The sequence below is a fragment of the Mustela putorius genome, unplaced genomic scaffold (genome assembly GCF_011764305.1).
Source record: "Mustela putorius furo isolate JIRA1106 unplaced genomic scaffold, ASM1176430v1.1 tig00003858_pilon_pilon_pilon, whole genome shotgun sequence".
Lineage (NCBI taxonomy): Eukaryota > Metazoa > Chordata > Mammalia > Carnivora > Mustelidae > Mustela > Mustela putorius.
Genome location: NW_025422010.1, coordinates 11,107,350 through 11,119,507, shown reverse-complemented (window position 1 = coordinate 11,119,507; position 12,158 = coordinate 11,107,350). Strand labels below are relative to the sequence as shown.

General features: G+C 36.4%; 1 protein-coding gene and 1 pseudogene across 5 annotated transcripts in view; one reads left to right on the top strand and one right to left on the bottom strand.

Annotated features, from left to right (window-relative positions):
- ARHGAP28 (Rho GTPase activating protein 28) overlaps positions 1-12,158 on the top strand; it is a 207,693-nt gene that overhangs the window by 181,871 nt on the left and 13,664 nt on the right. For all 5 annotated transcript variants that reach the window (XM_004742733.3, XM_004742734.3, XM_013051393.2 and 2 more), the window contains 2 exons: positions 8,375-8,431; positions 10,396-10,520. In XM_004742733.3, coding sequence (XP_004742790.1) covers positions 8,375-8,431; positions 10,396-10,520 — 182 coding nt within the window. The remainder of the gene's footprint in view (positions 1-8,374; positions 8,432-10,395; positions 10,521-12,158) is intronic.
- On the bottom strand, positions 4,118-6,428 carry LOC123387658 (annotated as a pseudogene).

Here is a 12,158-nt window from a genome sequence, read left to right as displayed (position 1 = left end):
TTTCGAGTTATTTTTAGTATATGATATGTGGTAGGAGTATACAAGATCATACTTTTGCATGTGGCTATCTAGTATCTCAGCATCATTTGGTGAAAAAAACTACTCTTTCCCCAGTGAATGATCTTGGCACTGTTGTTGAAAATTGACCATAAATGTGTGTTGATTTTTTACCCCTAGACTCTTAATTCTGTTCTATTAATTGGTATGTCTATCCTTATGTAGCTTTTTTTTTAAGTTTTGAAATTGAAAAATGAGAGTCTTTCAACTCTTTTTTTCCAAATAACTTTGATTATTTAGGCTTCCCTAATTTCCATATGAGAATTTTGGGGCCAGTTTTCCCATTTCTGGGAAATGGGGGGAAAAAAAACAGTAGTTGGAATTTTGATAGGGATTACATTAAATATGTGGATCAATTTGAAGGATGGCCATCTTAATAATATTACATTTTCTAGTCTATGAAAACGAATGATCATTCCATTTATGTAGGTTTTTTTATAATTTATAATTTCTTTTAACACTGTTTTATAGTTTTTAGTATGTAAGTCTTATACTTCCTGGATTAACATTTATTCCTAAATATTATTCGTGTTGATATCGTGGTATTATGGCAAGTGGAATTGTTTTCTTAATTTCATTTTTTGATCACTAATTGTGTATGGAAATCAACTGTTATTTCTGTATTGATCTTGTATTCTGCAGTTTTACTGAACTCATTTACTGACACTAATAGTTTGATTTTATTTGTGTTGATTCTTTAGGATTTCTACATATAAGGTCATGATGCTGTCAGTGAATGGAGATAATTTTCCTTCTTCCTTCCCAGTCTGAGTGCCTTTTACTTCTTTTCCTCCTGGCTAAAACTCTGGTAAAATATTAAATAAGAAGACAAGACCAGAGATCCTGTTTTGTTTCTGATCTTAAGGGGAAATCTCAATCTTTCATCATTAACTATGATGTTAAATCTGGGTTTTTCACAGATTACCTTTATTCGTTTGAGAAAATTTCATTTTTTTTCTTTTTAAAATTTTTAAAAATTTTAAAATTCAATTTGTGTAAACTGGAAAAAAATAGTTTACCCATTTCTCCCCACTGTACCCCATTCCCCACCACAGCAACCACCAATCTGTTCTCTGTGTCTACAAGCTGGGATGTGTATGTGTGTGTGTGTGTGTGTGTGTATGTGTGTACACATATATATATTCCAAATATATATTCCAGACATAGGAGAGATCATACTGTATTTGTCTTTCTCTATCTCACTTATTTCGCTTGGCATTATGCCCCCAAAATCTTGCCATTTTCAATAGCATGGATGGACCTCAAGAAAACACGTTCTATTCTTGATTTTTTGGATGCTTTTATGATGGAAAGCTATTCAACTTTGTCAAAAGTTTTTTCTTTCTCTATTAAGATGATCACTTTTCTTACCCTTTCATTCTTTTAATATTATATATTACACTGATTGGTTTTCATATATCAAACTAACCCTGCATTCTTGGGATAAATCCTACTTGGCCAAGGTATACAGTCCTTTTAATGTGCTGCTAGACAGGTTGCTTATATTTTATTGAGGATTTTTACATTAACATTCATAAGGGATATTGGTCTCTAGTTTTCTCGTTATACCTTGTCTGGCTTTGGTATTGAAAATACTGGCCTTATAAAATGAGCTAGGAAGTGTTCCTTCCTCTTCTAATTTTTAGAAGAGTTTAAGCATAATTGGTGTTAATTCTTTAAATTTGCAGAATTCAGCAGCAAAAATGTCTGGATCTAGACTTTTCTTTGTAGAAATTTTTTAAAACACTAGATTCAGTCTTCTTGTTTATTATAACTGTATTCAGACTTGCTGTTTCTTCTCCAGCCAGTGTTGATAGTTTGCGTGTTTCTAGAATTTTGTCTTTTTCATCTTGATTATCTAAGTTTTCGTGTACAAATTGTTCATGGTGTGCTCTTATAATTATTTTTATTTCTGTAAAGATTGGCAGTAATGTCCCCACTTACATTTGGGATTTATAATTTGAATCTTCATTCTTTTTTCACAGTCTAGCCTAAATGTTGTCAATTTTCTTGATTTTTTGATAAGCCAACTTTTGTTTCATTGATTCTTTTGTTTTTCTAATCTTAGTAAAATTCTAATCTTTATTATGTATTTTATTAAGGTTGTTTTGAGTTTAGTTGGCCTTTTTCTTTAGTTTCTTATGTAGAAGTTTAGATTATTGATGAGTTCATTCTTTTTTAATGTAAACCTTTTCATCTATGAATTTTCCTCTGAGATCTACTTTTGCCCTATCCTATAAGTTTTGGTATGTTCTTTTCCATTTTCACACATCTATCTCAAAGCACTTTTTTTTTTTTAAAGATTTTATTTATTTATTTGACAGAGAGAAATCACAAGTACACTGAGAGGCAGGCAGAGAGAGAGAGAGAGGGAAGCAGGCTCCCCGCTGAGCAGAGAGCCCGACACGGGACTCGATCCCAGGACCCTGAGATCACGACCCGAGCCGAAGGCAGCGGCCTAACCCACTGAGCCACCCAGGCGCCCCTCAAAGCACTTTTTAATTTTCCTTTAACTCATTCGTTATTTAAGAGTATGTTTCAATTTCCACACATTTGTGAATTTCCCAGATTCACTTCTGTTGCTGATTTCTCATTTAATTCCAATATGGATGGCCAATATACTTCATATTATTTTGATATTTTAAATTTTTCTTAAAGATTTATTAATTTTTACAGAGAAGAGGGGAGGGGCAGAGGGAAAGCCTCTCAAGCAGAGTCCCCACTGAGCAGGAAGTCCACTCTCACAACCCTGAGATCATGACCTCAGCCAAAATCAAGAGTCAGACGCTCAACTGAGTCACCCAGGTGCCCCAATATTATTTTGATATTTTTAAATTAATTCAGACACATTTTGTGACTTAACATACTGTTTATCCTGAAAAATGTTCTGTGTATACTTCATGTAAATGGACTCTGCTGTTACTAGTGTTCTGTAGATGTTTATTATGTCTAGATGAAGATTTGTTTTCTCTCTGATCTTCTGCCTTATTCTTCTGTTACTGAAAGTGAGGTGCTGAAATATTGAAATCTCTAGCTTTAGCAGGACTGTCTGTTTCTCCATTCATTTTTTTTCTGTATGTCTTATGATATGTCTTTTGCTGTATGATTTTTTTCCACAATTTCTCCATTACTGCTTTCATTTGTGTAGAGCATTTTCTAGTATACCACTTTTCATTATTTTACTATATATTTTTGCTGAAAGAAACCGTTGTTTCTTTTATTACACATTTTTAAAATTATCTCCTAATGGTTGCCCTGAGGACTACAAGGACCATCTTAAGATACTGCAATCTAGTTCATACTAGTTTCACCTGTAAAAGCTCTACTTATAGACCCCCCATATCTCCTGCTTTATGTTGTTATTGCCACAAATTGCATCTTTTTTTTTTGAAGATTTTATTTTTTTATTTGACAGAGCAAGACAACGAGAGAGGGAACACAAGCAGGGGGAATAGGAGAGGGGGAAGAGGGCTTCCCATGGAGCAGGGAGCCTCATGTGGGGCTCCATCGAAGGCCCCTGGGGTCATGACCTGAGCTGAAGGCAGATGCTTTCAGTTGAGCCACCCAGGTGCCCCGCCACAAATTGCATCCTTATAAATTATGTGCCTGTCAATATAGATTTATAATTATTGACTTATGCACTGTCTTTTAAGTTAGATAGGGAAAAAGGTAGAGTCACAAAAAATACATAATGCTGCCTTTTATATTTATCTATGTAGTTATCTTTACTGGTGTTATTTCTCCATGTAGATTCAAGTTATTGTCTTCATTTCAGCCTAAAGGACCCTCTTTAATATTTCTTACAGGGAAGTTTTCCTAAGAGTGCTTTTATTTATCTTAGGATGTCTTAATTTATTCATTTTTTAATTTTGTTTTTCTTTAACAATCATGAATTTAACTCTGTAACTCAGCTGCACCTAGAGGGGATAAGGAAATTATGCAACCCAAAGAACTCCAAGAGCACAAAGATAAGCTGTTTTAAGCAGATGAGGATAAGGGGTTGCTCTTCTGAGCTACAAAAGGAATATTAATGGTTAAGAGAAAACATAAGTCAATTTTATTAGATTTGTCTGTAGTCAGTAGTGGTGATCTTTTTGCTGGTCCTCCCATTCTTGGACCCAAAGTGTCCTGTGACTTCCCCAATATTCATGCGCTCTTTCACCTTGCCAAAGACTACATGCTTGCCATCCAACCACTCAGTCTTGGCAGTGCAGATGAAAAACTGGGAACCATTTGTGCTAGGTCCAGCATTTGCCATGGACAAGATACCAGGCCTCATGTGCTTTAGGATGAAATTTTCATCATGAAATTTCTCCCCAGAGATTTGCTAACAGTGTAATTATGGCATGGGAAATCACTGCCCTGGCACATAAATCCCAAAATAATCTGTGAAAGCAGGAACTTTTATAACCTAATCTTTTCTTCCCAGTGCTCAGAGCATGAATGTTTTCTGTCTTTGAAACTGTGTCTCTAAGCAGCTCAAAGGAAATATAGCTGAAGGACTCACTTCTCAACAGAAATATTGAAGATATGGAGGGTTCACCATGACTGGGTGGCACAGGTGACTCTAGCAGAGTGGCATCTAAGGCTTCTTCTTTATTTTTTAAAGATTGTTTTGCCAGATAGAATTTTGCTTGACAGGTTTTGTTTTGTTTTGTTTTCCAGCGCTTTGAATATGTCATCCCATTGTCTTCTGGCTTTCATAGTTTCAGCTGGGGAATTAGCTGTTATTCTTATTAAAAATCTCTCATGCATGCCGAGTTGCTTTTCTCTTGATGCTTTCAAACACTTTGTCTTTTGACAATTTGATTATGACGTATCTTGCTGTGGATCTCTTTCAATTTATCCTGTTTGGGTTTGTTGAGCTTTTTGAATAGGTAGATCAGTGTTTTCAGCAAATTTGGAGAGTTTTCAGCCATTATTACTTCAAATATTCTCTCTGTCCCTTTCTCTTCTCTTCTGGGACTCTTAATTATGTATGTGTTGGTGCATTTCATATTGGATATTGTTCTATAATTCCCCTTAGGTTTTTTAAAGTTTTGTTCTTAAAGTTTTGTTTGTTTTTTAAGGTTTTGTTCACTTTTCTTCATTATTTTTTTCTTCCTATTCTTCAGACTGGATAATCTCAATCAATTTATCTTCAAATTTCCTGATTTTTTTCTTCTGCACCTTAAATCTGCTGTTGAGCCCTTCTGGTGGATTTTTCATTTCAGTTGAACTTTTCAGTCCAGAATTTCCATTAGATTCCTTTTTATAATTTCTGTGTCTTTTTTGATATTCCCAATTTGGTGAGATCTTATTCTTATGGTTTTCTTTAGTTCTTTAAACATGGTTTCCATTAATTCTTTGAACATATTTAAAATATCTTATTTGAGGGCTTTTTCTAGTACATTTAATGTCTAGAAACTTCAGGAGTTTCTTCTGAAACTATCGAACCTACTTTTGCCCTGTGTATGGGCCATATTTTCTTGACTTTTTTTTTGCCTGTTCCATAATTTAGTTGTTGTTGAAGAATAGACGTTTTCTTTTTTTATTTCGTAAGAGTTTATGTATTCATTTGACAGAGAGTGAGAGAGCACAAGTAGGGGGAGTGGCAGAGGGAAAGGGAGAAGCAGGCGCCCCAGTGAGCTGGGAGCCCTCTGTGGGGCTCTCCCAAAACCCTGGGATCATGACCTGAGCCAAAGGCAGATACTTAACTGAGCCACATAGGTGCCCTAAAGAATGGACATTTTAAATATTATAATGTGGCAACTTTGGAAATAAGATTCTTCCCCATTCTCCAGGGTTTGTGGGTGCTCGTTTCAGCTATTGTTTATTTGTTTAATTACTTTTTTGCTGAGCTAATTTTGTAAAGCTTGAATTGTTTTGTGTGGCTACTGAAGTCTCTGCTCCATGAGCTTAGTGGTTAGCTAATGTTTGCACAGAGATTTTCTTAAACACCTTGTACCAAAATAATCCCAGTCTTTGCAGATGAATTCTGTGTGTTTGTTTCAACATTCAACTAGACACTTTATGACTAGTTTACCTCTTAACTTTGATTAGAATAGACAGTTCAGCATTCAACTAGACACTTTATGACTCTGCCTGAGCCTTCACTTCCTGCCTGGACAGAGCCAGAAGAAGTTCAGCCAGCTTAAGATGACAGCTTCAGTTATTTTCAGGTCTTTTTTGAACACATGCATAGCCACATGCTAATGACCTTCTAGATTCTCAGGAATACTTGGAGCTTTTCAAAGCACTTAATCCCCAAAGCATCTCAGTTTCCAGCTTTGCCTCTCAAGCTTTTTAGTTAGTCTGTCATCTTCTTCAACTCTTATCCACTGTATCAGGCAGCCATCACTAAAACATTTGCCTGTAAATGGTTTCACCATTACCACTTTAGCACTGGTCAGGTTCCAAGTTAGTCAAGATAGAGGCAAGCCTTCTGAACCAGTATTCTAGGGAGCCACCACCTAGGTCAGAACAAAGAATTAGAATTCTTTGTGAATGAGTCATTCTGCTCCCTCCTGTACCTGAACCAGGAATGCAGGCTGTTATTTTCAAGCCTGGCACTGAGCTAGGCACCAGAGATGGGAAAAGTATAAGTTTAAAGATTGATTTATTTTAAAGAGGGTGGGGGTGGAATGTGAGTGAGGCAAGGGGCAGAGGAAGAGAGAGAATCCTCACATAGTCTCCCTCCTGAGCATGAAGCCTAACACAGGGCCCGATGCCAGGACCCGGAGATCATGACCTGAGCTGAAATCAAGAATTGGCTGCTTAACTGACTGAGCCACCCAGGTACCCTGTTTTTCTTACTTAAACAGTACCCTGGTCACATCCTTCGGGCTAGTAGCCTCAGTGATTTAAAACCTTTCTCTGTGCCTCAATTTTCTTATATTATAAATTGGGGAGAAAAGTAAGGATATCTAATTCATGGGGTTGTCATTAGCATTAACTCACTTACCATGTGTAAAAACACTTTGTGAGTTGTATAATGCTATATGAACGTCAGCTATTTTTATTTTTTGCTTGTAACATTAGAAATATGAAAAAGGTAGAATTTCAAGTTTTAAGTACCATGGAAGCATATACTTAAAGAAATAGTCTTTCTTTAGTTCTGTTGTACTAAACCATGTATTTACCTCTTAACTTTGATTAGAATAGACAGTTCAGTAATAGGTTACAAAGTTCAAAAAGTACAAAATACTATAGGATAAGGCCACCTCTGACTTCCTCTCCTGAAGACAGGTAATAATCACCAGTGATAGGGTTGGTGTGCCCAAAAGCATACAGATGTATATACTTCCAAAGAGGTATTATGCATATGCAAATAAATATGAATGTATTTTTATTATGACTTTGTTAGATTAACATTTGTTAAGTGGAGCACAGGGCACTGGATGGTGAATCACATACAGCTCAACAGCAAACCATTACAGAAACTGAAATAAAGTTTAGTATTCACAGGTTCTGGAGGAAGTACATAGCATGCCTCAAGGAACCATATGGGTAGGTCAAGGCAGGATGCAGACATAGCCATAGAACTTGGAGCATGTTTCTTTGTTGGGGTTCATGGGTACAGTTCTTTGGGGTTCCCAGGCTAAGGCCAAATTAGTCAATTCAAACCAAAAGAGTAGGGTTTTTTGTACATTCCACAGGGGTCTTATCTAAGGGGCACACACAGGGATGACCCTGGGATGTGGGGAGACTATTGTTCATGAGGGTTACAGGGAAGTCCTATCAGGACTCCACGATTTTCTCATGACTGCATGGGTTTATGTCTAGGACGTGGGCTTGCATGAGGGACTACTGTCAGTTTAAGGTCACTGCAGGATGCTTGCCAAACAAAATAGATACTGAGGCAGCAACACCATGGAGTGCAGCTGGAACTCTAGACAGTGTTCTCCCCCCTTTTTTTGCATGAGTGTAGCATATATGAAATACTGTCCTGTGTCTTGCTTCACTGACTTAAAAAGTCATGGTGATTATTCCATATCATGATTCCATTATGAGTTTACAAAGCCTTCTTTGCTTCTTTTGCATGGTATTCCATAGACATATCATAATTTATGTGAACAATCCCATATTGTTGAAGAGTTAGATTGTGTCTTTTGCTAGTAAGATTTATGCACAGTGAACAAACTTGTATATACATTATTTCTCACTAGTAAAGTATATTTGTAGGATAAACTTACAGATGCAGTATTGTTGGCTCATTTTATACTTTGATAAATATTTCCAAAATGTTTTCCATAAAGATTTTAACAGTTTACTCTTCTAATAGCAGCATGTATTTGTTTTGCCTACATTAATCCTGAGGATTATGTGTTTTATTTAGGTTATAAGTCCCAAGACTTCAAAGGTACTACAAAAATCACCCTCTTCGAGAAGAATGGTAAGAAAACAAATAATTTCCTTTCCTCTCTTATTAAGTCCCTACATGGCATTCTCTGGCCATGTCTGTCATACCTGTGTATAATTTTGGTCCTGATCTAGCCTTCAAACTTGACATTTCATGTGGCACATGAAGAAATAGTATAGGGAGAGAGTAAACTAACTGATGACTCAAAATGTATGGTTAGGTATCCTGTACCTAAGTATGAATAGTGTAGGAATTTATAGGGAAAATGTGATTATTATGATCTCAGGTTCAGTAATGTCAGGAAAGTGTAATTTATCTTACAGAGGTTTCTGGGGTGAGGTGGAGGGTGCTGGAAGAGGAAGGACAACAATAACCAAAACAATGTTTTAGGAGTTTAGTCTTGGTTCCAATAAGTTGACAGCCTGCACCCTCAACATCCATTCCCTGGCATGTTCTCCTGGTTCTCACTGATGATAGTATAAAAGCATAATAATAACTGACCCTATTTTAAAATATTTTCTATTAGTTTCCTACTGTAAAATAGGTAGCTTTAAATATTAGAAATTTATTCTCTCACAATTCTGCAGGCTAAAAGTCTGAAATCAAGGTGTCTGCTTAGTTCATTCCTTCCGAAGGCTGTGAGAGAAGGATCTTTTCTTGATAATCATTCCTAGTGTTTGGTGATGCCACCAATTCTTGATATTCCTTAGCTTGTAGACACATCACTTTAATCTCTGCCTCCATCTTTACACACTGTGTGTTTGTGTCTCTTCTCCTTTTATAAGAACAATAGCCATATTGGATATATATCCACCCTACTCCATTATGATCTCCTCTGAGCTAATTACAGTTGCAAAGATCGTATTTCCAAATATGGTTATAGTCTCAGCTACTGGGGGTTAGGACTTCAATATATATTTTGGAGGGACACAGTTCAACCCATTAACATATCCTTTTAGGGCACATAGTAAGTCAGTTCAACTTGAACCTTCTATATCAACCATGCCATCCTTTGAGAATGTTCCAATTTAAAATGATTACCTGAGGAATTAGCAAGATCCCCAGATAGAAATTTATTTCTATTCATATCTAGGTAGATAATTAATTTCTAAAATATTCAAAATTTGGAAACAAAAGGAATATTCCACTCAATCCTGACAAAACAGAAATTGCTGTTAATTAGACCATACCATTCTTTGATTATGTCATTTAATAAGAGCTCCAAGTTAGGTCTGCAGGCCAGTCTTGTCACATGAAAACAGATACTCAGCAGCAGTCCATATGCTCCTCTTCAGAGTGTTATCACATACTTTGAGGGGTCACTTTTTTTTTTTTTTTTAAGATTTTATTTCTTTATTTGTCAGAGAGAGAGAGAGCACTGGCAGACAGAGGCAGAGGGAGAAGCAGGCTCCCTGCAGAGCAAGGAGCCCAATGTGGGACTTGATCCCAAGACACTGGGATCATGACCTGAGCCGAAGGCCACTGCTTACCCAACTGAGCCACCCAGGCATCCCAAGAGATCAAGTTTTAAGTACTCATTTGGAATTCAACTTGGACCCCCCAATCATTGTTATTAACTAAAGATAAAGGATATTTAAAAAGCTGTATTTTCTAATTGATTCTCAAATTTTTCAGATCTTGATTTTACAATATACTGAAATATAGAATTCTGCTGAAAGTAAGTTTATTTAGGACACAGTTCAAGGAAATAAACTGATAGAAACACAAGATTTTTTTTTTCATAACCTAGTGTTACTTCTCTCATTTTAAGGAAATATAGCAAGGCCTTAAGCATGTAACAAAAGTAAAATCCCAGGTTAAGTTTAGTGAATCTCCTGTTGAAAAGAAAGCAGTGTTTCATTCTGGTTAAATACTGGTCACACTCATGTGTTTTCCTAATTTGCATTGCCACTGATTTTCATATCTCTTAAGTGCAATCATTAAAGTGATATTCATCCTAGTTTGACAGATTATACTGAATTTTTCCTCATTGGCAGTCTGACGTGCCGGAAGGAGTCATAAGGGTCCATGCTCCGCTTCTCTCTAAGGTGTCCATGGCCATTCAGCTCACTAGTCACACCAAAGCCAAAGACATACTGGCAAAATTTCAATATGAGAACAGGTGAGTATAAGTGAATATACAATATACCTTTGACCCCTCAAAGGTCTCTATACAAGGAAGGTGATCTTTTTTCAGATGAAGTAACTTTCCAAGGCTTTTACAAACTTGACCTTTTTGGAAAATTAGAACCTGTTTACTTTGGGGACTTTACCAATAGAGTAAATCAAAAGTAGAGAAAGAGATTAAGTAGACCATAGAATTGTTGGTAATAAAAGTGGGGTTTTTGTTTTGTTTTTTTTGTTTGTTTGTTTAAGAAAGTTTTACAAACGGGAGTCTTAACAGACATGCTCTATCTTGGGGGTTTCCTTTACTACATGAGTTTTACCATTTATTAAAATAAAAAATATAATAAGTTAGTTTTAGAGATACCTGGAATAACATTTCAGGCTTCATTGAGCTTCAACTTGCCTACATCAGATAGTTTATGTAGTTAAATGGACATCATAGCCGTTGTTTTCCTTAAAATAAACTACTAATATATACACAATGGAATACTATGCAGCCATCAAAAGAAATGAAATCTTGCCATTTGCAACAACATGGATGGAACTAGAGCGTATCATGCTTAGCGAAATAAGTCAAGCAGAGAAAGACAACTATCATATGATCTCCCTGATATGAGGAAGTGGTGATGCAACATGGAGGCTTAAGTGGGTAGAAGAATAAATGAAACAAGATGGGATTGGGAGGGAGACAAACCATAAGTGACTCTTAATCTCACAACAAACTGAGGGTTGCCGGGGGGAGGGGGTTTGGGAGAAGGGGGTGGGATTATGGACATTGGGGAGGGTATGTGATTTGGTGAGTGCTGTGAAGTGTGTAAACCTGGTGATTCACAGACCTGTACCCCTGGGGATAAAAATATATGTTTATAAAAAATAAAAAATTAAAAAAAAAAAAAAAAAAAAAAAAAAAAAAAAAAAATAAAACTACTAATAAATCTTGGGATCAGAATTTTATTTACAAAAAAAAAAAAAATCCTTTTGTTTCTCCCATAAGTCACCTTGAAGTAACATTAATCAGGATTTTTTCTTCAGGCATGCTTATTCAAGGATAAACATTTGCCCTGAGAGTTTTAAAAGATGAGAAACATGATAGACACTAGTTTAAATCCATCCAGTAGAGAATAAGTACAGCTTGATGGTCTCTAGTAAAACTGATGGATATTATTTTTGTTCTTGTTCTTGTTGTTGTTAGAGAGAGAGTGAGAGCAAGAGGGGAGGGGCTGTTGGGAAGGGCAGATGGAGAGAATCTAAGCAGACTCTGTGCTGAGCAGAACCCAATGTGGGACTCGATCTCACAAGATCATGACCTGAGGTAAAATCAAGAGTTGGACACTTAACTGAGCCACCCAGGTGCCCCAAAACTGATGGAAATTCCTAAAGAGAAGCTTTACAGTACTGTTAAGAAGGGGTACCCATGTTGATGGGGAGGGGAAAAAAGCCAGTTGCATAAGCTTACATACCACAAGACTCCATTCATACAACATTTTGAAGTAACAAAATTTTAGAAATGGGGGGTTTGTTAGTAGTTGCCGGGAGCTGAGGAGAGGACATCATGGAAGGGAGATGGGTATGGTCATAGAAGCGCAACACAGATCTGACAGTGTTGGAGTTGCTCAGTATCTTGACTCTGGTG